The following is a 26,249-nucleotide window of genomic DNA, read 5'->3' as shown; positions in this document are numbered from 1 at the left end:
GAGTTCATGTCAGAGTCAGTCCCCACTCTCCATATAACTGTGGAGAATGTCCTGTCCATTGGGGAGATCAGAGTAGGGGTTCTTATCTATTTTTAGACCAGTAGCACAGTCTTAATTACTGTAGCTTCTGACCAAATTTCACAGTCATAAACTGTAAGTCTCTTTCCTTTTCAGTGTTGCTTTCTACACCATTCAATATACTACCCACTAAGTACATATAAGTATTTATGTTTACATGAAATGGTCCTGTCATCACCATTAAGTGCTCAGCAGTCATCTATGGTCATTAACCATAACATTACAGCTATAGAAATCTTTCATTGCCACAGAAAAAAATTGTATAAAAACCCCATTATTTTAAAGTATTTTAGGTTCTCTGCTTTTTCACACAAATCTTGAGACCAATTAGTTAAATAATTATAAGGTACGATTTACATTCAAAATCTGTGTACATTAAAGTAGACTTAATAAGTTAACCAGCTTGTTCGTTTTTAAGTCAGTTTGTGGGGAGCTGGTTTAGACAGTTAACTGCTGCCTGTATAAGCATGAGGACATGAGTTCAGTCCCCAGCACCCCCGAGAAGCTGGGCATAGCTGCAGTGTGCCTGTAATTCTGTGGCTGCAAGCACGGAGGCTGGTTTCCTGGAGCCTGTTGGCCAGTTACGCTTGCCAGATGGGTGAGTTCAAGGTGCAGCAAGAGACCCTGTCTCAAAAACTAAGGTGGAGCCAGGCATGGTAGCACACGCCTTTGATCTCAGCTCTCAGGAGGCAGAGGCAGGTGGATCTTTGTGAGTTCAAGGCCAGCCTGGTCTACAAAGGGAGTCCAGGACAGCCAAGGTTACCCTGTCTTGAAAAAAAACCCAAACAGAAAACGACGACAACAACAACAACAACAAAAAAGGTGGAAATTAACTCAAATCTAAGTAATCATGGTCCATACCATCCTTAATTGTTCATCCTCCAACAGCCATGAAAGTCAAAGCAGCAACTGCTGCTCTTAACTGGTTATTGTGACAATTGCCTCTGGTGATATCAAATGCCTGTGGTCAGTCTATCTCCTACCTTACGGAACAGAGGACACGTGAGGTATCCAGACTCGGCCTGAGGATTTAGCCAAGTGCACATTCAATAATACCATGTGGAAGTTGCACTTGAATGTTGCAAATAGCTCGAAGGAGAGAGTACAGCTCATGAAAGTCAACTGTCATGTCCGGACACCTTCCTGAAGCTCAGTGCAGGTCTCTGCCTGACCTCATCTGGAGAGCGTCTCTAGGCACAGACGCCTCTAACCATATCTGGACACAGTTCCCTCTAAACCTCTCCCCCTGCTGCCTATAGGATAGTTAGGTACTGTGTTCCCATTGATATGATGGGACCGCGTTGTCAAACACAAATAAAGCATTCTTGGTATCTCAAGCCCCAACGAACAGTGTACATGTACCCTGGGAACCTCCCACCCTCTCTACAGGAACTATACAGTCTTTGTGCACATCCCCAAGAGTTGAGCAGTCTCACTGAAGCTGGTCCCAGGAAGCTGTTCTGTCATACTCACGGGGCATCTGAACCTCCCCTCACCCCACTCCTTTGAAGCTTCTGCTCCCTTTGTCCTCAGGGACCAGTGGCCAATGATCTCTGGGGGAGAGGGAACCCCCACAATAAACCAAGCAAATAATACCAGAAGCATAAGTCCCAATGTGAGTAACACAAGAAACACAAAAATCAAGACAATATAACTCCTCCAAAGATTACTTATCCCTATGGCAATGGCATCTAGTTAGAGTGAATTAGGGGAAACCCCAAGGAACTTAAGATAATGACTATAATCATGTCAAAGACAAAAACAAGCTTAACAAGGAAGGGTATGGAGGGAATGAAAGAGCAATTCAGTAAAGTGGCTGAAGAAAATATTGAAAAATAAAAACCCACTGGAAATTTAAAAAAAAAAAAAAAAACAACAAAAACCAGTCAAATAAAAACCCTGTGGAAAGTCTCAGCAATAGATGGATCAAGGAAAAAATAGAATCTGAGTTTGCAGACAGTAGAAACACTGAGACAGTCCAACAAGGACACAGATAAAATAATAATAACAACAATAACAACAACAGCAACAACAACAACAATAATAATAACAACTAATTCTAAAATAGAGGCAACAGAGAGAAGACCAAATTTGTGGGTTATAGAAACCTCCTTCTAATGGCATAGAAACATTTTCAAAAGAATCAGAAGATTTCTCATAGTCAGGAAAAGAGATGTTGACCCACACAGAAGAGGAGTTAAGGATACCAAGCAGACAAAATGTGAAGACCTTTTTCCATATTATAATGAAAACATTAAATATAGAGAAAAAAATATACTGAGAATGGCCTGGGAGGAACAGCAAGTCACATGTAAAGACAGAACCATGAGAACAACATCAGATTATCCAGTGGGGCATCCAGAACGGCTTGCAATGTGTTTCAAGTTCTGAAAGCTAACTGCCAACCCAGAATACTACACCTAGCAAAACTATCTATTCATGACAAAAGCAGACTAAAGGAGTTTGTGATCACTAACCCACCTCCTCCCTTACTTTTTGAGACAGGGTCTCATTATGTAGCCTAGGCTGGTCCTGCACTTTAAATATTCCTACTTCAGCCACCCAAATATTGGGCCTACAGGGTTATGCCCCACACCTGGATACTGCTATGCAATTTCCAATTTTATGTCTTTTGTTTCTTTGTCTTGGTTCACTGAATAGAATTACACCCTCAGAAATGTACCAATATATTTCTTTTATTCCCAGTCTTAGGGACAGGCCATTTAATATTTAAGTTGACTACTGACTATACTATTTAAGTAAGATATTGATTATACTTTTAAAAAACAGATGTCTTCTTAACCAAAAAGAAGCATTTTCCTCTATTCCTTATTAACTGATGGTTTTTTTTAAAACGTCTTTTTAAATCACAATGGGTGCTGAAGTTTGTCAAATAACTGTTCTATGTCTACTGAAATGATGATTATGTGGTTTTTCTCCATTGCGCTCTCCCTCTCTCCCCCATCTTTCGTGTGTGTGCGCGTGTGTGTATAATGCATATGTGCCTTCTTGATGTGTGTAATGTTTATGCTTCCTTGTGTGTGAGCACCACAGTGCAGACTGTGTGGAAGCTGGAGGAAGCCCTGGGTGTTGTGCGCTCTCTCTCTCTCTCTCTCTCTCTCTCTTTCCCTCTCTCTCTCTGTCTCTCTCTCTCTCCCTCTCCCTCCTTGCCTTACTTCTACTTTATCTGACATGAGGTTTCTCTTCTGCTGTTTTTGCCACTGCTTACACCAGGGTAGCTGGCTGTCCAGCTTCCATGTTGCCAGTAAGAAAACTGGGATAACAGCTGCCCTGTCACACCCAGTTTTACAAGGGTTCTGAGGATTTGAGCTCAGGACACCCCCTCCTTGTATGTAAGTGCATGTCAAAGGTGACATGTTTGGGGGTAGAGCTTATATTTGGTTTCTCTTGTCTCTCTTGTTGGTGTTGCTAGAAGGGAACAGTCCTGAAAGTCCTTATGGCCCAAGGTCCAGAAAGATCAGTAGAATTTTCTTTGCTCATTTTTGGGAGATGGCCATTGTTTTCAGTCTGTTAAGTATATTGCAAAGTTTGCCAATGCTAGTTACAAGACAGGCGACGATGCTGTGACCATCTCACAGCTGTACACTTGTGTCATCTAAACATTCTCATGTACTAGAATTAGGGTACAAATATGTGCATTTTCATATGAGTTCATTTTTGTTCTCTGTATTTCTATTGACTTCTTACTAGTTCCCTTCAGTTGTGTCTAACATACCTCCTGAAACCCTTTATCAGTTAATACATTTCATTTTGACATGCTGTATTTTTTTAGCTACATAAACAGCCAATAATATGTGTACCGTATGGTTTTCACCTTACAAAATTAATAATTTTATCCAAAGGTAAAAAATTAATTTGTTACAAAACTAATTTTTGGATTTATTATTTTTGTCTGGTATGATGACACACACCATTAATCCCAGCATTTAAGAGACAGACATAGGCAGATTTTTGTGAGTTTAACATCATCCTGATATACATAGCAAGTTGTGGGACAGCCAGGACTACACAGAGAGAGCCTGTCCCAAACAAAACAAAACTAGTACCTTACTCTTTTAAAAAATGCATGTTTCATACTTAAGAATTTATCATTGGCTTGGGAGCATGGAGCTATGGGCAGAGTTTTGGTGTGTGATTAGAGAAATGTACCTAACGGCAGTGACTATACAGCTAGGAATGGTTAAGATGACACGGTGTGGCCTAAGAAGGCACAGATCATGCACCTGCTGCATGCGCCTGACAATCTGAGTCCAAATGCACAGGACCCACGTAAAGCTGGGCACAGCAGTGAGTGTCCGAGTCCCAGCAGTCCTACACTGAGATGGCAGGCAGGGACTGCGGGATTCTGGAAGCTTCTGCGCCAGCTAGCTGGGTGTCTGCGGAGGTAGACAAGAAGATGCTGTTTGAACCAGACGAAGGTAAGTACTGACACTAAAAGTAACCCTTATGTCTCTACATGTGTGCCACGGGTCACATATGCCTGCACTCATGCACAGGCACACACACACACACACACACACACACACACACCACTTTCAAAGTGTCTCAAAAATGTTTTGTTATTATGTATAGCTCAATTAACAAATGTCTTCTTCAACATACAGCTGCCCCCTCCCCCAAAAGAAGGCTGCTAAGGAAGCTGAAAGGGACATCTGATTCAATGAGGTTCCTTCAGTCTACCTCAAAGGAACTACTCTGTGGGAAGCCAAATTCTGCCATGTCAGAAACCCTGTGCTTAGGCTGTATGCTGTGACCTTTGAGTTGTTAACCTTTACCTCACGAGGTCTTGTGTTCTAGGCTATTCTTGCACTATTTACCTTTGAATGAAGTAGAGAAGTCTCAACTTGGAACCACCCAGAGGATCTAGGAAGTTCTTACAAGGAACTACTCAGAGAACTAGGAAGTTCTACAGGGAGCGATTTAGGCTACTGCATTCTTGCCCAGGGGATAGGGTGAATGAGATTAGAAAAGATCCTATTGACCTTGCCATATCTATGTTCCTGCTAGCTGGCAATAAAGTGAATCTTGATCAGAAATTTCCTGACTTGATTCGTTATTTCTCGCGTCTCTGTATCTCTCTCTCTCTCTCTTTTTTTTTTTTTTTTTTTTGGTTTTTCGAGACAGGGTTTCTCTGTGTAGCCTTGGCCGTCCTGGACTCGTTTTGTAGACCAGGCTGGCCTCGAACTCACAGCGATCTGCCTGCCTCTGCTTCCCGAGTGCTGGGATTAAAGGCGTGCGCCACCACGCCCGGCGCGTCTCTGTATCCTACTTTCAATCCCCATTCCCTCTTTCAGGTGAACCTGATTCAATTTTTCCCCGTGTGCTGGGACCCGACACTACTTGAAACTGTTAGTAAGAAACACAAACAAAAAAATGACAACTATTTTTCAATAGGTTTTATAAAATTAAGGAGTTTACCTTTTATGTCTTCTGCAACAGAACATTTTTTTGACAAGCACTACGGTCCAACTTAAGCTGCAGCATCTTTTTGAGACCAATCATTCCGAGCTTAAAGCAAAAGGAACCGGAAATTTAAATGCAGGTACGATGAATGCTTTAAACAGCAAATAATGGTTTCATAATTTTTCACATTAAAAATGAAGATCCAATAAAATGTTTTTTAAAAAAGCTTTATTTATTATGTATACAGTGTTCTACCTGCATGTGCACCTGCACACCAGAACAGGGCACCAGATCTCATTATAGATCGTTGTGAGCCACCATGTGATTGCTGGGAATTGAACTTAGGACCTTTGGAAGAAGAGATTAGTGCTCTAAACCTCTGAGCCATCTCTCCAGCCACCAACAAAATGTTTTTTTAGGCCACAAATGTATGGTGATTGATTATACACTTCACTACATTTCTGGCTAAAACTGAAAGTTTAAGAATTCTTTATTTGAGGCAGTGTCTCACATAGCCCAATGTCTCACACAACTCAAATGTTCCATGAAGCTGAGTTCTGGCCCAGAACTCCTGATCTTACCTCAGCCTCCCAAGTAGCAAGATTTCAGATAATCTAATAATAATCTTGATGAAACAGTAAAAATATCTATTAAGCTTTGACCCTAGAGTACTTGTCTAATACTCCGTGTAACAGGATGAGCTATGCCCCAAAGCACCTCTTCTTCATAAGGAAACACTGTGGCTGTCCTGGAGAAAACCACTTACATGACCAATTGATTTACAAGTGGAAATAATCATTCTTTCTTTTCTTTTTCTTTCTTTCTTTCGTTTCATAGAACACTACTTTTCACTTGACAGACAACTATGGCAGGCAAATAATGGTTATTCAGACTTGGTTTGGAGTTGTATTTTTTTTTTAATGTAGACAAACTAAGCCTATACATTTACATAAAACAATTGGCAATTAAATGAGATTTGAATTTTCAAGTGAAAATTAGATTTTGGGAAATTACACCCACTTGTGTGTGCATGATTACTTTTTAAAAAAATTTTAACAAACTAGACCTTCCTGATGAGATGGTGAGGGGCTAACACGTAATTTGGGATACATTTTGAAGATCTGTGACAACTCTTTTCCAAATGATCGAAGTATGATCCCACACAATTTTTCCAAGTACAATATAGATTCATATAAAGTCACTCCTTGATTTAAATTCTTCATGGTAACTAAGCTTTTAGAACATTTCTGAGTTTTGGTATAGTGTTATAGAAGATATTCACGATTATCTGGAAAAAATTTAAAGTTCTCCATTTTCTAACTGCATTTATGTGTGAAGTTAGATTTTCTTAACTTATCTCAACCTGAATAACATACTCACACGGTGAATGCAAGTACTGACATGAAAGTCCAGATGTCTTCTACCAAGTCAGACATTAAGGACACTTGAATAATTTTAATAAATCTGATACTTTTTAAGAAGAAAATATGATTACTCATGAGAGTTATGGTTTTTTTTTATTTGTTTTGTTTTTTGTTTTGGTTTTCTGAGACAGGGTTTCTCTGTGTAGCCTTCGCTGTCCTGGACTCACTTTATAGACCAGGCTGGCTTCGAATTCACAGCATCTGCCTGCCTCTGCCTCCCGAGTGCTGGGATTAAAGGTGTGCGCCACCACGCCCAGCTAAGAGTTATGTTTTTAAAAACGATTTATTTATTTATTATATATACAGTGTTCTGCCTGCATGTATGCCTGCATACCAGAAGAGGGCACCAGATCTCATTATAGATGGCTATGAGCCCACCACCATGGGTGCTGGGGAGAATCAAACTTAGGATCTCTTTCCAGAGTGCTCTTAACCTCTGAGCTATCTCTCCAGCCTCCAAGGGTTATGTATTTTACATGTAGTGAGTTTGTTTTTCAATGAATTAACATTGATAATGCTAATATTTTAATTTAATTAAAAGCTTAATATTTTAACTCTTTTGTTTTGTTTTTCAAGACAGGGTTTGTGTAGCCTTGGCTGTCCTGGACTCACTCTGTAGACCAGGCTGGCCTTGAACTCACAGAGATCTGCCTGCCTCTGCCTCCCTGAGTGCTGGGATTACAGGTGTGTGCCAATGTGCCAGGCTTAACTCTTGACGTGTTCTATAGTAATAGGTACACATTATGAAGCTTCTTGAGATCCTTGATAATATTTAGCACTCTAATAGTCTCAAGATCAAAGTTTGAGAGCCGGGCGTGGTGGCGCACGCCTTTAATCCCAGCACTCGGGAGGCAGAGGCAGGCGGATCGCTGTGAGTTCGAGGCCAGCCTGGTCTACAAAGCGAGTCCAGGACAGCCAAGACTACACAGAGAAACCCTGTCTCAAAAAACCAAAAAAAAAAAAAAAAAAAAAAAAAAAAAAAAAGATCAAAGTTTGAGAACCACTGCTCTAAATAGTATAATGTGCACCCTTAATTTTTTATATTCTTTTCCTATCATTCATTATACAGTTGTTAGATACAACATATAGAGAATATTACCTATTATATCTACATATGTAAACCTCACATTCTGGATTTTTAAAGATGAAGAAATTCTGTTAACCCACATATTAACTGTGGTGTTCATTTCTGAAGAGCAGAATTCAAGCCGGGTGTGTTTTTCTATAGAGTGGAGAATGTCCTTAGCATTTCATGTAATCTAGATATGCTTGTTGGTTTTCTTGTATCTGAATATATTTATTCCTTTGCTGTTCTTCTAGACTGTTGCCAGCCTGGTATGGTGGTGCACGCCTTTAAAAATCCCAACACTTGGAAGGCAGAGGCAGGAAGATCTCTGAGTTCAAGGCCATCCTGGTCTACATAACGAGTTCCAGGACAGCTAGGACTACATAGGGAAACCCTGTCTCAAAACAACAACAAAGAGACTATTTACAGTAGCTTCAGATCTCAGTGTTGGCATGTTTCCTCTCAGCATGTGAAGATGCTCCCATGCCGATGGCCTTCATGAGTCATGATGTGTACTGATTCATTTTTCATTAAATGCTTTTAAGCAACATGACTGCCATGCACTTAAGAAATTTTCTTTTCTATTTCAAATACATTAATTTTATACATATGTATAAAACAAGCTACATATAGCAGGAGAACCATGTGACAATCATGAGTTCTATAAATGTTACATTCATAGTGGTTTGGCTATTTGTATTTGTCCAGTTTGAAATAAATGTCTTTCCTGTCTTGTTGGGTCTATATTTCTGGATGAAATTCAATACCTATCCTACCTTGACTCTAATAACTTAACATCTTTATTTTGATTTAAAAATATCTTATCCCCTAACCAACTAAACTTTGATTGTAAAACTATACTATCTGTCCTTCATTGCCCCTCAGAGACTTGAGAAGGAATAAATCTTAAATTCTCAAGAGAACCAGCAGTCCAGAGTAGCAGCTTCCAAAATGTACAAATTGACATAGATGGTTTACTGCCTGAACAGTCACCCAACACTTTCTATAAAGTTGGAGCCTCATCTTCAGCTTTCTGGCCCAATATCTCTTCCAGTTTTATTCACAGGGCCAGAAATATTTTGGACTTGCTTACCCTGTCTTGGCAGAGTGTGGCCATTGACTCTGCCTGCATCTAAGCTGCCCGTTTTTAGGCAGAATTCTGTTTGTGGCAGGAATGAGGACATTTGCCCAGTGGCTGGCTTGCCACATTTGAAGCCATCTCCATAAGGAGGTTCTTTGATGCTCATCATCATCTTTGAGGTCGGCTGGTGTTGTCAGGAGTTAACTTGTCTTGCCAAAGAAATTTGGGATTATAAAAACAACTTTAAATGCCATGCTCTTGTGTCTCTGAGGCTTTTGAAGATTTTATTCAACTATTTTACCTCATGTATTGATAGTCATATCTATCTGTTAGACTTAGGATATGTATTCTTGTGAGGAAATTTTCTTATATCTGCTCTGATTAAATAGAAGTTAATGTGGACTTTCTTGAAGTCATGAATCTGTTTTATAACACAATTGAAAATTTTAAGTCATTTCTCCAAATACTTTTTCTAACTTTATTTTTTCCTCTTTTCCTCTGGTTACTCTAAATATTCAAAAGTAGGTGTGTGGGTTTTATTCATTATATTGATATTTTTCCCTTACCATCCTCTGGTTGAGTAGTTTCCATTGACTTAGTCTTTAAGTACACTGAATCTTCCTCTCTAAGCTGGTGGTAAGCTCAAGTGACTTGTTAAGTTTTAGAATTTGTTTGTTTTCAAAATCTATGTTTCTCTTAAGAATTCCTATTTAAGCCAGGAATGGCGGCACAGGCTGTTAATCCCAGCACTCTGGAGGCAGAGGCAGGTGGATTGCTGTGAGTTTGAGGCCAGCCTGGTCTACAAAGCGAGTCCAGGACAGCCAAGGCTACAGAAAGAATCCCTGTCTCAAACCCCCTCCAAAAAATTCCTATTTAATAAAAAAAATGTTTTTCTTTATACCCTTGGACATTTTGGATATAAATAATTAAATTTTGGATAAATCCAAGATCTCTGTCATCTCATTGGGAGATGTCTTAAGCTCCTTAGTTTGTTTTCTGAGTTTTGTTTTTTTGAGTGTGAGTTACGTCTTCCATTTCTTCATATAGCTTTAGATTGTGAACATTGTGAAAGACATATCTAAAGAGTTGGAATTCTGTTATATTCCTCTAAAAAATGACTGTTTTAGCAATCCAAAAGATGTTTGTTAGACTTGATCTCGAGCTATTTTTCATGCTGTTAAAACACAATAAAATTAAGTCTCTGATCCACATGATCGTGACATTGCAGTATAGATGGCTTTTATTGGGTAGATCTTCTGATCACAGAAAATCAGTTCTGATAATGGGGGTCAGTAGAGTATAAATGTCTAAGGGGAAAAATCCCTTGAGTGTTGAGATCACACTGTACCTTTACCTAAGCTCCTCTACACTGTACAAACCAGCATTTTTCCAGGTAGTGCCTTGCTCTGGGAGACTCCATCTTGCAAACAGTATCTGACTGTATTTTAAACACAGCTGCAGAAGTAGTTTACCTCTACTCTCTGCTATGTACATCAACAATGCCTCCTGTCACAAACCACTCAAGAGGCGCAGACTGAAAAAACAACAACCTTAACAGTAAAAAGGACATCAGCCTGGAAAATTTATCAAGGTAAACTTCATCCACCTGAGTACATGGGCTTATTTAAGTCTTATGAGGAAACCCAGGCTTAAGAATTCATGGCTACAGTAGACCAAGGAAAAATGCAACAAACTTACCTGAACCTCATACAGAAAAGGACACCTAACACTGCAATGGCAGCAGCTCCTACCAGCCTGCCATCTGATGACCCATTGTGTGCACCACAGGACTAGCAGGCAGACTCCAGACCATCACTTGGGCTTTAGCCTGGCTCAGCCTACTACCGAGTGTGATCTGCTCCAACTGCGGACTCCTGTCATCAGTTTGTGTCTATAGAAGTCATAAAAAGGATCAACAGCACTATGTGTGTGGTGCTAGGGATGACAAATACATCTGTGAAGCATTCTCTACTCTTAGATCTTAGAGCAAAGTCACTCCCTACTCTCCTGGGCACCTCCACTCTCCAGAGGGTTAAAGACACAGGCTAAAAAAAAAGAAGGGCGCACGTAAGAAAGCTAACAAGAGGCACCGAGGAAACTGCTGGACACAGTGTAATCTTTCACACCAACTCATGGAAATCAGAGAGGAAGAGCACACAAGAGTAAAATGGCACATACTGTAAAACTAAGCTACTCAAAAGAGAAATCCAGTTCTGTAGGGATTTTTATTTTCCCTTTTAATGGTCATTCTTCCCTTTGAGTGTAAATGAATAGGATCCTTTCCCAGACACATTTTGCCATCATTTTCAGATTAAAAAAAAAATCTTCAAGAGGACGGGAAGACTGCTCCTCAGTTAAGAGGTCCTAGGTTTGATTTCCAGAACCCACATGGCGCATGTAACTCCACTGCTAGGGAAGCCAACTCTCTCTTCTGGATTTAGCGAGGACCATGAACATGGCACACAGTCACACATGCAGGTAAAACATCCATCCACAGAAAACAAAAATAGATAAATCTTCTTCAAGCTAGGCTACCATCTCTTACAAGCACAAAAAGCTAACATTTTAAGTATTTCCTAAGTGCAACACACAGCCTTAGTTATTTATGCGCATTTTCATTGAGTCCTGATAACAAACTTGTGAGGTAGTTACAACTCTCAGCCTCACAGGAACCCAGGAGACAAACACTATCTTATCTCCGTTGCATATATCAGGCTTATTCTTTCTTTAAATTAACTGACAAGTAACAGTTGTCTCTGTATGGGGTTTTCACATGCAACCCTTTCAGCTGGCCCCTCCTCCCTTTCTTCCCCCATCTCTGTACTGCCATCTCCTGCTGTACCCTTTGCCCCTAATCTTCACACTTGCCATTTTTTCTTTTGTCTGCTCCCACTCCTCCTTCAGTGCCTCTTTCTAGTCACACAGACCTCTTTCTAGTTTCCAGGTCTTTATCCACATTTGATCCCATGTGGATTTGTGTATTTAACAGTTAAGGCTAGGAGGCCCATGTGAGAGAGAACATACTGTGTTTTTCTTTCCGAAAATTGGTTACCAGACTTAAACTGTTTTCCAATTCCATCCATCCTATAAATTTCAAATTTCTTCACATTTGTATATATGTATACTTTCATTATTTATTTACCTGTTGATGGGCATCCAGGCTAATCTCATTTCCTTGCTATGGTAAGAAGAGTGCTCTTAAACACAAATGAACAAGCGTCTCTGCAGTGGGACGTGGCATCCTTTGGGTATACACTCAGAAGCGATATCGCTGGGTCACACGGTATATCCATTTTCTTGAGACGCTTCCACACTGATTAGCATAACGAAGCTTCCACTCACATCAGCACTGCATAAGGGCTCCTCTTTCCCTACATCCTCTCTGCATTTGTTGGTCATTTGTTTTCTTGATGTTTACCATACTTATTAAATGAAAGAAGAGATGATATTTCAACACTCAAAAAGAAAAATACTGACCATTGGCAACTTCTTCTTTTGCAAACTATCTATTTGGGTCATTGGCTCTCTTACTGAGCTTCAGTTTTGCTTCTCTGGCACTTAATTTTTGAAATTTTTATATAGTTTAGATATTAAATCCATGTCTTGGGTATAGCTGGCAAAGGTTTTTCTCCCATTCTGTAGGCTGCTTGTTTTTTCTGCTGATAGTTTCCTTTTCTGCACAGATACTTTTTTGTTTGTTTGTTTGTTTTTCAAGACAGGGTTTCTCTGTGTAGTCTTCGCTGTCCTGGAGTTGCTTTGTAGACCAGGCTGGCCTCGAACTCACAGTGATCTGCCTGCCCCTGCCTCTTGAGTACTGGGACTAAATGGCTGCGCCACCATGCCCAGCTTTGTGCAGACTCGCTAATTTCACACAGTCCCATTAGTCAATTCTTTTTGCTATTTCCTGAATGAGTAGGTTCTACTCAGAAATTTGTTGCCTACACCTATGTCCTGAAGTATTTCCCTTATGTTTGCCTACAGCAGTTTCCATGTTTCTAGTTTTAAAATTAAGTTCTTTGATCCAGTTTGAATTGATTTTTGTGCAGGGTAAAAAAGATGGATCTAACTTCACTCTTCTATAGGTGGATTTCCAGTTTTGCCAGGCTGTCTCTTTGTTAGTGCACTTAAGAAATAATTTTGTCAAAAAATTAGATGACTGCAGTCATGCGGGTTTACATTTGGATCTTCTATTGTATCCATTTGCTGGGCTTGTGTTTAGCCCAGCAGCGCCATGTCTAACGCTCTGGCTCTGGAGTACAATTGGGTTAAGAAATGTGACAGCGCTGGTTGTGTTCTTTCTCCTTAGTTTTGTCCGCTTTGTTTTTTGTGTTTCTATATGAACTTTAGGAGAGTTTTCTCTGCTTCTGTGAAGAACGTCATTGGAATTCTGGTGACAATTCCACTGAATCAGTAGACTGTTTTTGGTAGTTCCTGTCGCAATATTCATCCTGCTAATCCAGGAGCACAGCGAGTTTTACTTTTGTTTTGCTTTTTGTCATGAATTGTGTTTAGTTTCTTTTCTCAGCACCTCACAGTTTTTACTGTAGACATCTTTCACTTCCTTCATTATGAGTATCCCAAGATACTTTTTTCTTCAAGGCAATTGTAAAAGGCATGCTTTTGCTGACTTTAGCAAGTCTGTTATTGGCGTGCATAGAAGCTATTGATTCTTGTGTTCTGTGAAGGGATTTATCAGGTAAGACACAGATATTTAAGCTCAGAGATGCTATTAATTGCCCAAGGCCACACTTAGGCAAAAATAGATGAGTGGGATTTACAACCTTCTCTCTCATTTTCAAGTTTTTACCTTCTATTTCCTAAAACACACTATCTTCTAAGGTCTTTCTGTAGTAATTGAAAAAAAATCCAAGGAGTAAATATAACATACCCAAAGGTATATCTAATCTTATTTTAAATTCACATCTCTCCAGTTGTAAATAATCAGAAGCTACAGAAGTGCACACAAGGTTAAAAATACACTAAAAATATGTATATGGATAGAAATGAGAGGAAATAAGAAGGAGGTAGGACCAGAGCAAAAATGGTACCAGAAGGTCTTTTAAAACTGATAGGGGCAAGCTACACATTTGCTTCTGAATGTGTGACATACTAGTTTGAGGAAAAAGTTTAATCCGTGGCATTTTTGATGTTGAAGATAAAAAAAAAAAAAAAAAAAAAAAAACACCTTTCTTAAGGACTCTGTGTGGTTAATGTCATCAACAACACCATACAACGCATATTGAGGATTTTAATGCAAACCTTTCTTTAAAAGTCTCCAAATAAATAGGGGGCCTGAGGGTAGGACTGGGAGGAGAGGAGGAAGGGGCTGGGATCAGACTGCCAATAATTAAATTAGAAAAATCTTCAAATATTTATTTACTTACTAATGATGGTGTATTCTCAAGTACATACCCCCTGGCACATGAGTGGAGGTCAGAGGGCACCTTGCGGCAGTTAGGTCTCTCTTTCCACCACGTGGATGTGGGGACTAAACTCAAGCTTGGCACCATCAAACCCTCAGCCAGAACAAAGCTTCTTTGTTTTTATTTATGTGTCTGTAGGTGTGTGCGCGTAGCTCCCTGCAGAGGCGAGGAAAGGGCACCGGTGTCCTGGAGCGGGTTCTGAAGAGTGACATGGTCCTGAGAATGGGACTCAGGTCCTCAGGGGGAACAGCAAGAACTCTTCACTGCTGAGCTGCCTCTGCAGCCCCTGGAATAAGCCTTTCTTATAAGAAAATCACTGTAAATATCTTCATGTAGGCCAAAGCCTGGTGTCTGTCACAGGCTAGGATCAAAAAGACAACTAACCCAGGGTATTACTCAGGCTTAATTCAAAACTACATGATCTACATCAAGCTGAGCATAAACTATATGCTTAGAAGGTGAAACAGACTGTACAACCTTTAGGTCACGTTCTCACAAACAAGCCTGTGAATCTAAGAGGTGAGAGTTTATTCTGATGAAAACTTAGAACACAGAGCTCCAACTTGGTGGAAAAGTAAGCAGAGGGTAAAACCTCTAACTTCTTGTGGAAGCTCAGGGGGTCTAAAGAGGACATATGTCTGATTTTCAGATTTCTTCTGTGGTAAGCTGACAGGTAATATGCAATCAACATTGATCTGTAAACAAGTATGCAATGCATGAGACATGGCTGAAATTCAAACCTAAGTTTTCTTGATTTAAAATATTTACATTTTAAATTGTGTGTGTGTGTGTGTGTGTGTGTGTGTGTACACATACATGCATGTGTGCATGTGGGTGCAAATGTCTGTGGAGAACAGAGTGGAGCTTGAGTTACAGGCAGTGCTGGGACTAGAACTCTTGTACTCCACATGAGCAGCAGGTCTTTTTAACCACTGTGTCATCTCCCTGGTCCCTCCTTGCTTCTATTAAGCAGAGGGTCTTACTACAGTATTATAAGGTTATAGAAAACTGCCAGAGGAAACATGCTGCTCTACCTGTATTAGTTTATAAAAGAATGAAGGCTTCATAGTTTATATAAGCACACAGCTAGAGAACAAGGTAGTAGCCTTAAATATGGAAGAAAGTAAAAACAACCAACCAAACCAAGGAAAACAATGAAGGCACAGAAATGAGTGATACAAACTGTACTTAACTTTTTTTTTTCTTTTCTTTTTTTAAATAGCGGAGCATAACCCAGGCTGGCTTCAAACTAGCAGATCTGCCTGCACCTGTCTCCAAAGTAATTTCTGGCTCTCAGTATCTACTGTTTTAAAAGCAAGTCTAAGTCCTCTTTGAAAAAGAAAGCAAACAGCAGTACCCGGTATAGCTGCTCACCATAAATTAAGTACTAAAAAAAGAGAACATAAAAGACTCTTAAATGTTCTCTCTGTAAAGGGAGTTGTAGATGCAATTACTAAAACCTTTACTCCAACTTTATGAAGAAAAGTAACAATTTAGAGGTTGATGTTTAAAAAAAAAAATGACTACAAGAGCTATCAGACAAGAGTTAAATTTTGACATATAATAAAATGTTATATAGTAATGCACTTTTTTAATAAAATGAGGAAATTCTTTACTGTTGTACAGTGGAGGAAGGCAGGCATAAAGTTTTATTTACTCCAAGTTCTAAATATGAATATCATGGTAACTTTATAGTTGCTTGGTTGTTGCAGTGCTGGGGATGGACCCAAGGCCTTGTCCACTGAGCCGGCTCCTGGCTGCTAGGCTATCTGCAGCTCACTGCTGCTTCTCTTAACATGGTAAGATTATACCCTTCCATGCTGCCACGTTTTAACAGTCAGGCTGGAGGAAGCTGCTCTGGTGGAAATACAGCTAATGAACAACATAAGGGGAAGCTAAGACAAAACAAGCAAGAATCCAAACAACAACCTTTCCCTAAATGGCTATCTAAAGAATTTGCTCAAATTTTCTAATAAGTCCCCTATAAACCATGCCGAAACATAATGATAAAGATCATAAAAGTTGTTTCTCTTTTCAGTGCCAGATCAGAAGCTGTGATTTCCCACATATTACTGCTTTATCATTATAGCACTGCCGTGGAGAGAGATCCAGAGAGGGTAAATCATGTGTCAGTAAAACCCCGGAGCTCCGGTTGTTCCTGAGTTAACTGCCTCACCCATGTTAACTCACGAGACGAACACCTTTACATTCTAAAACTGTACGAAGACACAAAAGGGAGAGTGGCTTCACTTTGAAGCCCACATCCATGCATATACACTACATGTGCACAAATGGTGAGTCACAGGAAACAAAAACAGCTGCAGAGTAACAGAGGGCGTCAGGACAAGTCAGATAGCCACTCAGCCTTTCTAGATCTGATTGTGGAGGTCTTTAAGGCTGGGGAAGAGGAACAGGCAGAGAGCGAGAGGAAGGGGCGAGGCCACTCTGGAGGGTGTAGTTCAGACAGGAGGCGTACCATGTGCCATTTCAAAATAAGGTCCATATGATGCGGCTGAGAGAATAGTGTCGTAAATATGTAAAGTAGGAAGACTAGAAAGAAGAAGCAGAAGACCCAGTCTGAGCCTTAAGAGAACAACTCTCAAGAGAGCTGGTGTGAAACTGAGGAGGAAGAGCTCACTAAACACTGGCCACTGAGGGGGCCACTGCATATCGTTACAGGAGAGATAAAACCACACGAATGAGCCTAGTGATTTTACAAGGGAAACTAAAAGCAAAATGATGCAGCAGAGGTTTTTCTGGGAAAGTGATTTTAAAGTCACTTTTAAATATTTATAAAGATATAAAGATGTATCTGTCTATCTCTCCCTATATCTCTATATCTGAATGTAGTTGTCAGTCTGAGAATACAAAATTGTCTTAAGTTCTTCAGAATTTATATGCATTTATGAAATATATATATACTCCCCAATATCCACATATCTGCAAACTCACACTCAATGTCACACACAAATTGTGAGAAAACATTCACTATCCAATGACACTGTTAGTTATCATCAACATTAGAAGCTTCCATGGCTCTTCATTAGTGAATTAACATTTACTTATTTTTCAAAAGAAGAAAAAGAAGAAACAAGGCATGGCGGTTTCAAGTACATATGGAAAAGGTGTGAGTGTTTCAAGGACTCTAGTAACACTTCTAAAGCACCACACAAACACGATTTTATCTCCATGGCACAGTACACAGGTAACCCAAGGGCATCACACATTATCTGGGAGTGTATTTAATGGAATACTACTGCTCTTACTGGACAAAAGCTTTAGTTCTTTCTACAGCGTTGTAAGAAAAAAAAGAACAAGCCTTGATTTTTATTATTTATAAAAGTTTTACATTTATTTATTTTCTGGTTGTGTTTGTGCCTTCAGCACTTCCATGGTTTCCTGTTCCTCAGTAAGGAAGCAAGCTTGATCCTGTCTCAGAGAAACAGCACACAGGGAGCCAGCAGATGCACTGCCAAGGTGCTTCTTTGTTTTAGACAATCTCATAAGTACTTTAGGTCTTAACAGTCTGAACCCCTCAAGGTCTGCCTGGGTACATGTCACATGGATTTTGCTGCTTTCTCAACCTCGGTACAAAGATAAACAATCCTATCCAGGGGTTTGAGCCAGCCTGGTTTTGTTAGAGGCTCTATTGTAGGAAAGCCCTGTATGTCAAATGTTGGACCATCCTGAATGCTGCTGAGCACTGTCCCAGGAAGACTGTAAGGTGCTTTTTGACAAGTTCACATTTACTCTGGTTTAATTAATTTGATTAACGTCTAATGAGGAGTCACAGAAAAATACTTAGTTGTTTAATAAGAGCTAAAATTTGAGCTGGAGAGATGGCTTAGCTGTTGAAGGCTAAGGCTCACAACCAAAATTTAAACAATTTTTAATTGCCATGACTACTTTTCATGCTAAAAACGTGACTGCCCTTTCAGCGTACTTTTCAAAAAAGGAACAAAAGTTTCCCATTAAAATATGATCCTTATATTAGGATTTGAAATTAGACTGTCAGGTATATTTAAGAACTATACTTACCTTTGATTCGAGGTAGACATTTGCCGATGACATTTTTGTAATTTTGCATATGTAACTAACTAAGGAGATGGCACAGAGAATAAACAAGCTATCGTTAACTAACGCTCGAACAAACAGAGTCCATTTCAACTGGTTTTCTGGGACGTCCCCGTGGACTAGCATTGCACAGGCCACATCCACTGCTAAGAACAGAAGACTTGCTAGGACAAAGCCCAAGTGCAGCAGAATTCTGAAAGAAAAACATATTTGATGTTTATAAGACTATTGGGAAATTTCAGGTACAAGAATTCTTTCATCTTAAAATGCTTATCATTTCATTAACACAAATTTAGTAATCTCCCAGAGTTACTTGGCCTGTCTGTCATTGTGAACTTAGTATATAGGAACTATTTCAAAATGGCACAGACTCTAAAGCCTTACTTTATAACCTCATGTGTAAAAATAAAAAACACTGAATCACTTTAATATCATTTCAGGGAATCATGAGTGTTCATTTTTATAACTATTGAACACATTTGCACTGACTTTTATGTTATAATAATTATCAGGCTTAAAAAAATTTGTCTAGAAAATTAATATGCTGTGCCTATTTAATTTCATCACAGCATGAATTTTATGAACTATGAGAAATGTGTTTTAAACAATGTTTGGGCTATGACCTGATTATCTACAGCAAACACGTGTTTAAAACTTGATCAAAAAAGAACACAGGAACAGAACATGTAGTTCCCAAGCATAGAGTGCTCATAACAACTCTTTTCAGGTGTGGCCATCTGTACCAAGTGGCAGTTAACAGCTTTCTTGTGACAATAATCCCAAGTCAAATACATTTGTACCTCCAAATTAAGTATGCATGGTCCAGCAATTTACTTTGCATTCTAGCATCTTCCATTTTGGATTGATTTCAACAAAAGATAATAAACCATCTGCCCTAGGAGATAAGTTATAGAGTATAAATAGAAGGTAATCTATAATAGTAATAAGAAAACTTTGAGCATACAAGTGAAGTAAAAATCTTTTTTTAGTTTGAAACATTTTTGAGAGGGTTTTCTATGCAGTCAAAACTATCTTCGTCCTTCAGTCTCTCTAATGTTGGGATTATAGCATGTGCTACCACATTGGTGAAATGCTAAACCAAATAATAAAAACAATAGTTTTAGAGCTTTAAATAAAAAATGACCTTAAAATTATGTTATGTAGTTAATCAGAATGGTTTAGGAAACAGAGCATTAAAAAAAGTTGAGTTATAGAAGAACTGGGTCTGAAACTCATGTCTCTCGACTCATTTACTGTCCACTCTGTTGAGAGTAATCAGTACAGAAACACTGCTTAGCTCAGGAAACTGCTGCACACTAGCTTTTGTATATGTGGACCCAATAGGGTGGCAGGAGGAAGAAAGGAGGAGCCAGGAGGGAAGAGGGAGTAAAAGGGAGAAAGAGGGAGGGGGGAGATGGTGTGAGCACCACGGCCATGACAGCTGAAGGGAGGAAATGAGCTGCTGCACTCAGGCAGCCTCAGCAACTCCTCCTGCCTTTCCCTTTATCAACTGACTGTTAAAAATATTTTCTTAGGGGGCCTGGAGGAGATGGTTGGTTTAACAGCTGAGAGTACTGGCTGCTCTGCCAGAGGACCTGGGTTTGATTTCTAGCACCCACATGACACCTCATAACTGTCTGTAACTCACACACGTGGTACACAGAAATACATGCAGGCAAAACACCAACATAAGAAGGTAAATAAATAAAGTAGAATAATTACTTATATCAGATAGAAAATTTGATACTCATAAAACTTACCTGTGTTTGTCAAGATCAGTGGCACATCTGACTTTACATATAACCTATAAAGAAAGTATAAAGAGTTTTGAGAACACGCACAACAGAATTTCTTCAATTTAACTTTGTGCTTCATATGATACAACTATAAAGTTCAATGCTTTCAAATGAATTACTGTGAAACAAAAATAGGTATCCAAATACTTAAATTTCTGCCTTAAATATCCAACAAAATTATTTAGGTTTAAAAATGCATCGAACTTTTGCTATAAAGCAGACACTGTGCTGGATAGCTTGCCATCTATCCTAAACACTGTTTAAAACACATTAGTTTGATTTTATGTGCATGGGTGTTTTGCCTGCATACATGTCTGTGTGCCATGAGTTTTCCTGGTGACTTTAAAGGCTAGAGGACATCAGATCCATGAGCTGGAGTTACAGATAGTTCTGAGCCAATGGGAGTTGTGGATGCTGGGAATTGAACCCAGGTCTTCTGGAAGATCAGGCAGTGTTCTTAAAGCACTGAGCCATATCTCCAACCCCTACCGTAAACTTTTTATTAGTCATGTTTTGTTCTAAAATAGAGCTTGTTACTTAGCATCAATATGGCTATATTCTTGAAAGATCATTTCCTTACCAATGAGCTTGAGCTACATTCTTTAGATAACGGGAAGGGACATTCCAAATCTGGGGTTTCATCAATGTGGTGCTAACACACAGGTGCGCACAGAGGGAACACAGAACCGAAGTGGGAAGACTAGCTACAAAGTTATTGAAATATGGTATGAACTTTGACAGTTTGGAAGAAAACCAAATACTATGCACAGAAATACTGTTAAGCACTGAGGAGCTTACTGACTCACTCTATTCCATATTTTTTGATATGGTGGCCTATACCTGTAATCCCAGCAAACGGGAAGCAGAGGCAAAGGCAGGATGACACAGGGTTTCAGGCTAGTCTGAGCTACATAGTTAGGCTCTGCCTCAAAACAAAGACAAACGATAACAAAACATCAGGAAAAAACCAGATATCCCATGCTCTGTGTCATGGATTAATAACTATAATTGCTATTTTAAACTCTGAAGAAACCCACTGTATAAAAGCAAAAGATAAACCATCTATTTTGACATATTGTAGTACGAAGGCAATGGAGCTATCATAAAAATTTGAAAGAGAGAGAATGAGTCCAGGGAAGATTAAGAAATAAAGGAGCGAGGCCAGCCTGGTCTACCAAAGACTACACAGAGAAACTCTGTCTCAAAACAAAAACAAGAACAGAAACCCCAAACAAACCCAAAAAAGGAGATTATAGAATGAAGGAGGGCTTCCCACGGGAACCAAGTTATGAAAGGCAAATTGGTGCGAAGCAGATGAATGTTTAGGCCTAGCTTTATCTATTGCATCTGGCTAACATCCCACTGTGTACCAAAAGTTCAGTGTATGGCAAAGTCTAAAATATTATCCCATTAGTTTCTAAATTGTACTCCTCACATCATTCTCAGATTTATTCATTTTCTGTCTTCCTTACAATGGATTATATCAAGAGCTTTTAATTGATTTCTCTAAGTCAACTGTAACTCCATCATAATGTCACCATTTAAATATATCTGCCCCAGTGGCATTAAGTCTACTTACACTGCTATGCAACCATTGCCATCAGCTTCTACAATCTTTCCATTTTTCAAGTCCATTAAAAAAATCCCTACTCTTCCTTCTTCCAATCTCACAGCCATTTTATTTCCAGTATCTACATATTTCACTACCACTTACATAGCTAGACTCATCCAGTAATAATCCTCTGTGACTTATTTATTTACTTTCTCTGTGACTTATTTAATTAGCACAAGTGCTTTTGAGGTTCATCTGTGTCAGAATTTCCTTCCTAAGACTATGCATATATATGTATATATAAACACATTATATATAAGCTTTATTTACACAATCACTCATTATCGTGGCTTCTACAGTTTTTTTTTGTGTGTGTGTGAATAATGTTGCTATGGATATCTATCTTCTATGTACAATTTTAAGATATCTTTTGATAGTGACTTGTATATTTACCCTTAAATACCTCATTGTACGCTTCACTTTAAAAGTAGATTCACATGTATTCACAACACAATTACAAATATCATAAAGATTTGTTTCATGTTTGTCTGCATGTATGTGTGTACAGAAATACATTCTGTAGAGGCCAGAAGAGGGCACACTATACGTTGGACGTAAAGTCACCTATGGTTGTGAGCCACCATGTGCTCCTGGGTCCTCTCTCAGAGTAAGTGCTATTACCTGGGGATCTATCTACCAGCGTCATTAATATAAAATTCAATGTTGAAACAACTATATTTTAAAAGTTATTTTTAGTTGTTACTTTTTTTTTTTTTTTTTTTTTTTGGTTTTTTGAGACAGGGTTTCTCTGTGTAGCCTTGGCCATCCTGGACTCACTTTGTAGACCAGGCTGGCTTTGAACTCACAGCGATCCGCCTGCCTCTGCCTCCTGAGTGCTGGGATTAAAGGCGTGCGCCACCACGCCCGGCTTTAGTTGTTACTTTTTGTATGAGCGTTTGTCTGTATGCATGTCTGCGACTGAGCCATGTGCCTGCAGAGGTCAGGACTGAGCGTTGAAACCCTTGGAATTGAAGTTCTGGATGGTCGTGGTGCTTGGCACGGTCCCCAAGTCATCTACCAGAGTGAAAAGTGCTCTTAACCACCAAGACATCTCTTTGGCCTAGCCTAGTACTTTTTTTCCTAAAGGTAATGTGTTACTATTTATTCCTACTGGCTAGAACTCTCTACATAGACTAGGATGGCCTGAAACTCAAAGAAATCTATCTGCCAATGCCTTCTGAGTGATAGGATCAATAGTAGATATAGCACAATTATGCAATGTTCAGGCCTTATTATTTTTCAGTTCTACCAATAAGGTCTTTATGGTGAAAATCAAGAATTATGCATTAAGTACATATTTTGTGTTTCCTGTTTGAATCTATCTTGTGGATGTTTGGGCATGGGGTTCCACGGTTCCAGAGTCTGGTTTCTCTTCCACCATGTGGGTTCTTAGGATGAACGCACATTTGGCTTGATGTCACGAGTCTTTACCTCCTAGCCATCTGGCTTTGTTTAGTGTCCTTTAATCTACTATACCTTTGCCTTTCATAATTTCACTCAAAATTTTTGTGTTTCCTCTGCGTTACCTCTTCAGCATATCCACTTGCCGAATGGTTCTCCACCATGGGCTATCTGCTATTCACTTATGGCTGGGTTCCTGCTTCTCCACCATGGGCTATCTGCTATTCACTTATGGCTGGGTTCCTGCTTCTCCACCATGGGCTATCTGCTATTCACTTATGGCTGGGTTCCTGCTTCTCCACCATGGGCTATCTGCTATTCACTTATGGCTGGGTTCCTGCTTCTCCACCATGGGCTATCTGCTATTCACTTACGGCTGGGTTCCTGCTTTTCAGCTGGACGGTGAAGTGATGATGAAGTATCCTGTTCATCAGCAACTCATGATGTTTTGTTCAATTCCTGTTGCTAATTCTGATTAGCTGGTTGACTAGAACCCCTAAGGTTTTCCCCACTGTTGTTACCTATTTTCTACATTGTAACTAGTAAGTATTATATGGAGATATTTAAAAAAACAAACTCTGCAACTACCTTATTCTTCAAAAGTGTATTCCCTAGTTTTAGTATCTACAAATGATTCTTGTCTGAATGAATTAAAGTATGGCACTGTCTCTGTAAATCTCATTATATCATCCTCGGAAAAAGTGCACACACTTTAATACATGAAAGTTCTTGTAGCCAACCTTATATGCTTTTGGTTTCCTGTCTTCAATCTTGTGATGCATCATCACTCTGAAATATTTACAACTTCTCAATAAAAGGGTCAAATTTGTGTATCTTCACACTACACATTTGTACTTTATTTGGAGTGTGTGTTCATGATTGTGTAACACATTTCAACTCATTCTCAGGGCCACCAACATGTCACACTTTATACTGTCCGCTTAAGTGGCTCAGGTAAAGATGGCTTCATCATTACTAATCACACTCCATGGAATTCATTTTCATATATACTTGCTTCTTGAGAAAAGCCATGATTTACTTAGATTCGTAGCCTCACTTTCTAGCATAATGCCTGCTTCATAGCAGGCGACCAATGTATTCAGGTCAAAGCAAGTAATTTGGTGTTATGCTGTAATATAAGGAAGTGTGGAAAGATGGAAGAACGGAAGCTGGAAGGGCAAGCTGTCATCACAGAGACCTTATATAAAATGCTAGAGGAGTGTGCTTTAACCAATTACGAACTGTAATAGGACTCTATTTGGGTGATTCTTTCATGATCATAGAAAATGAAGTGAAATGACATAAAATTCTTTCTTTAAATACCATTAATATGACTATTACTTATCTGTGTATATGAGTGTAGGTATGCACATGCCATGACATGTATGGGAAAGTCAGAGGACAACTTGTGGGAGTTGTTTCTCTCCTTCTACCATGAGGATTCTGGGAATTGAACTCATGTGGTCAGGTTTGGTGGCAAGTGCCTTTAGTGGTAAGCCATCATACTTAACTGTTACCTTTTTTTTTTTTTTTTTTTTTTGAGACAGGTTTTTCTATGTACCCCTGGCTGTCCTGGAACTCACTCTTTATATCAGGCTGGGCTTGAACTCACAGAGATCAGCCTGTCTCTGCCTCCCAATTTCTCAGATTAAAGGAATGTACTATCACTGCCTGTCTTTAAAAAAAAAAAAAAAAATATATATATATATATATAAATGCAAGTCTACTGGAAGCAGCTCAGGAGGGGAAGGGAGAACGCTGGGGAGTGGAGGTGGGAGGAAAGAGGTCAGGGAGGTGGGACAAAGGGGCTCACTGCCTGTCTTGTTACTAGGTTTTAAATCTAAAAAACTCTTTGAATGAAGGACCACCTAACAAAAGAAATAAATCCTATCACAAGCTTCACTTTTATTTTTAAAATTTATTACATCTACATAAATATGAAGATGGTGAATTTTAGAATTTGTGAAGGAAAGTACAGACACCTGCAGAGGTGACAGATGTTTGAAGAACAAAGGACGGGAATCTGTTGTATCTTCATAGTCAACAGGAGTTAAAAAGCACAGGAACGATGACCAAGAGAACTGGGCAAGGAAGAGAAGCAGAATTAGAGCAGTGATAGAAAACAGCGTTCAAAGGAAGCTTTGGCACGATTCCATGAAAAGTGAGAAATGATTCAGAAAGTAGCATTTGGTTTGGACACTGGAATGTCACTAGTTCCTTGCAAAGAGGAGTTTTCAGGATATCCAAAGAGCAGTTCAAGTAGTTATGCAAAGTACAACCACAGAGGCAGTGAGTATAGACAAGGCTCCACTGTAGCACACCTTGCTGCATGTGCAGGTAATTCTGGCCCCTTACAGTGTAGCCCTATGGAGTGGAGGCCAGAGACTGGATATAAAGCGTGGGTAGCAGCTTTTAAAAGCCTTGAGTAACAAATGGCCTTTCTCTCACGGACCGTAAGACCCACAAGCGTTATGTTTCTTTTGGCATACAAAACAGTGACAGGTGCTCTGCTACATTTGAAGCAGGGTAAAAAGACCCTTCATGTTTCTAATCTAAAATCTTTTTGGAGAAAGGGTGAGGCAGAAGGAATAGGAGAGAGAGAGAAAGAAGCTGAACCACCTGAGAGGACGGCAGCAGAGCACAGCTGAAGAGAGAAATACATACAGTTTTGACTTAAGAAAAACTTTGGAACATTGAAAATAATTTATAAACAGTCTCTTCATTAAAAATGATCGGGGGCTGGAGAGAGGGCTCTGTGGGGCCTGCACAGTGTAAGGATAGATTCCTGGAGAGAGGGCTCTGTGGGGCCTGCACAGTGTAGGGATAGATTCCTGGAGAGAGGGCTCTGTGGGGCCTGCACAGTGTAAGGA

At 39.5% G+C, this 26,249-nt stretch overlaps 1 protein-coding gene across 1 annotated transcript in view; it reads right to left on the bottom strand.

Annotated features, from left to right (window-relative positions):
- The window catches only part of Gpr137c (G protein-coupled receptor 137C), a 54,930-nt gene that overhangs the window by 11,995 nt on the left and 16,686 nt on the right, over positions 1 to 26,249 (bottom strand). Inside the window, exons 2-3 of the mRNA XM_051142929.1 lie at positions 20,331 to 20,374; positions 18,535 to 18,763 (exon numbers count right to left, since the gene is read on the bottom strand). Of these exons, the coding sequence (XP_050998886.1) occupies positions 18,535 to 18,763; positions 20,331 to 20,374 (273 nt within the window). The remainder of the gene's footprint in view (positions 1 to 18,534; positions 18,764 to 20,330; positions 20,375 to 26,249) is intronic.

This window comes from Acomys russatus, chromosome 3 (genome assembly GCF_903995435.1).
Source record: "Acomys russatus chromosome 3, mAcoRus1.1, whole genome shotgun sequence".
NCBI classification, from domain to species: domain Eukaryota; kingdom Metazoa; phylum Chordata; class Mammalia; order Rodentia; family Muridae; genus Acomys; species Acomys russatus.
This window is presented reverse-complemented; position numbering and strand designations above follow the sequence as displayed.